This window comes from Hyaena hyaena, unplaced genomic scaffold, assembly GCF_003009895.1.
Source record: "Hyaena hyaena isolate Hyena2069 unplaced genomic scaffold, ASM300989v1 scaffold_44, whole genome shotgun sequence".
NCBI classification, from domain to species: Eukaryota; Metazoa; Chordata; class Mammalia; order Carnivora; family Hyaenidae; genus Hyaena; species Hyaena hyaena.
In genome coordinates, this window is record NW_024080676.1 from 2,929,018 (window position 1) to 2,930,927 (window position 1,910).

Genomic DNA, 1,910 nt, shown 5'->3' on the forward strand with positions numbered 1-1,910 from the left:
CCCATCAGTCCTCAGTTTGTTCTCAGCATTCAAGAGTCTCTCATGGTTTGCCTCTCTCCCTCTCCCCGACTATTCCCCTCTTTTCTCCCCCCATGGTCCTCCGTAAAGTTCCTCCTAATGCTCCTATACGTGCAAACATATGGTAGCTGTCCTTCTCTGCCTGACTTATTTCGCTCAGCATAACACCCTCAAGTTCCATCCATGTTGCTACATATGGCCAGATTTTATTCTTTCTCATTGCCATATAGTATTCCATCGTATAGATAAACCACATCTTCTTGATCCATTCGTCTGTTGATGGACACTTAGGCTCTTTCCATGTTTTGGCTATTGTTGAGAGTACTGCTATGAACTCAAAATAAATAAACTTCTTAAAAAAAATTTCTCTTTCTCTCTCCCTCTGCGCGTTTGCCCTGCTCATACTCTCTCTCATTCTCTCTAAAAATCAAAAAATAGGCATGCCTGGGTGGCTCAGTCGGTTGAGCATCCAAACTTTTGATTACAGCGCAGATCATGATCTCATGATTGAGATTGAGCCCCACTTTGGGCTCTGTGCTGATGGCACGAAGCCTGCTTAGGATTCTCTCTCTCCCTCTCTGTCTGAGCCCCCACTTTCTCTCTCTCAAAATAAATAAACTTTAAAAAATAAATTTATTTAAAAAATTTAAAAATTTAAATTAAAAAATTAGAGAATTGATATAACGATAACCTTTTAAGGTTGATGTATGCATATAGGAAATTATTATCTTCCATCATCTGGTCAGAGTTTTCTCCCTAAATATCTCTGAGCATTAGACGATTACTTTATATGTACAATATAAAATGCTCCAACAGAAATAGAGACCATTTTTTCTTCATCTCATATCTTTAATATTTTCAATTTAATAATTTAAAAAATTTTTTTAATCTTTAAGGTCTACAATTGTTTCCCTGCTTTCATCGATTATCTCCCAGGAAGTCATCGCAAAATATATAAAAATATTGCTTGTACAAAAAATTATATTTTGGAGAAAATGAAAGAACACCAAGAATCGTTGGACATTAACAATCCTCGGGACTTCATTGATTATTTCTTGATCAAAATAGAACAGGTAAAATGTTGGTGACAGATAATTTATTTGTTTGCCTGCATTTTGGGGGTTTCCCAATTAGTTCTGTACTTACTGGGGATGTTTAAGTGGTCAGGCAAGAAATGCTTGACAAACACTTTAGGTTCTTATGTATGCATGGATCTGGATTGAGCATCATGGAAGATCTAAGGTTGAATTGCTATATAACTGGAATACACGGAACCTGTTTGCTAGGTTTCTACCTGAAAAGAAAGAGAATGTACAATTTAGGGGAAATGAAAATACAGACAGATTTAAAATGACAAATACTGAGCCATAAAATCAAGGTGGATGTGATCATGTCACACAGCACGTAAGAGTGAGAAGGAAAGGTTTAACCTTGTTAGGCTTCCTGCTTATTCTGAGGGTTGATGTAGATCCTCAGATATTTGCAGTAAGGAATAGGGGAGGGAATTTCAGATTGGTAGAGTGGTATGATGAGAAGTTTAGAGGTGTGTATGGGCAAAGAGATTGCATGGATGGAAGAGAGAAGTCTTCACTGAGTGTAACTGAACATAAATATGTAAAGATACAGAGTTGGACATTGGTGTCTGCCAGATAATAGTAAACCTGAGTGTTGGCATGACAGGTTTTGATTTGAGCCACAACAAGGTGGAATGCAAATAAATTATTGGAGAAAATTACCCTGTGAGTCCTATAGAGTGATCTGTATGATAAGAATGGGACTCAAGGACCAACTGTGAGATTATTCATTTCTTTTGACTTTGGCTTGATGACAGTCTGGACCATGGAAATACAGAGGATCCTGAAATCAAATCAAGTTGTTCATTTGGTCACATC

At 37.2% G+C, this 1,910-nt stretch overlaps 1 protein-coding gene across 1 annotated transcript in view; it reads left to right on the top strand.

Moving 5' to 3' along the window:
* The window catches only part of LOC120230588 (cytochrome P450 2C41-like), a 36,970-nt gene that overhangs the window by 12,054 nt on the left and 23,006 nt on the right, over positions 1-1,910 (top strand). Inside the window, exon 5 of the mRNA XM_039230216.1 lies at positions 915-1,091. Coding sequence (XP_039086147.1) covers positions 915-1,091 — 177 coding nt within the window. The remainder of the gene's footprint in view (positions 1-914; positions 1,092-1,910) is intronic.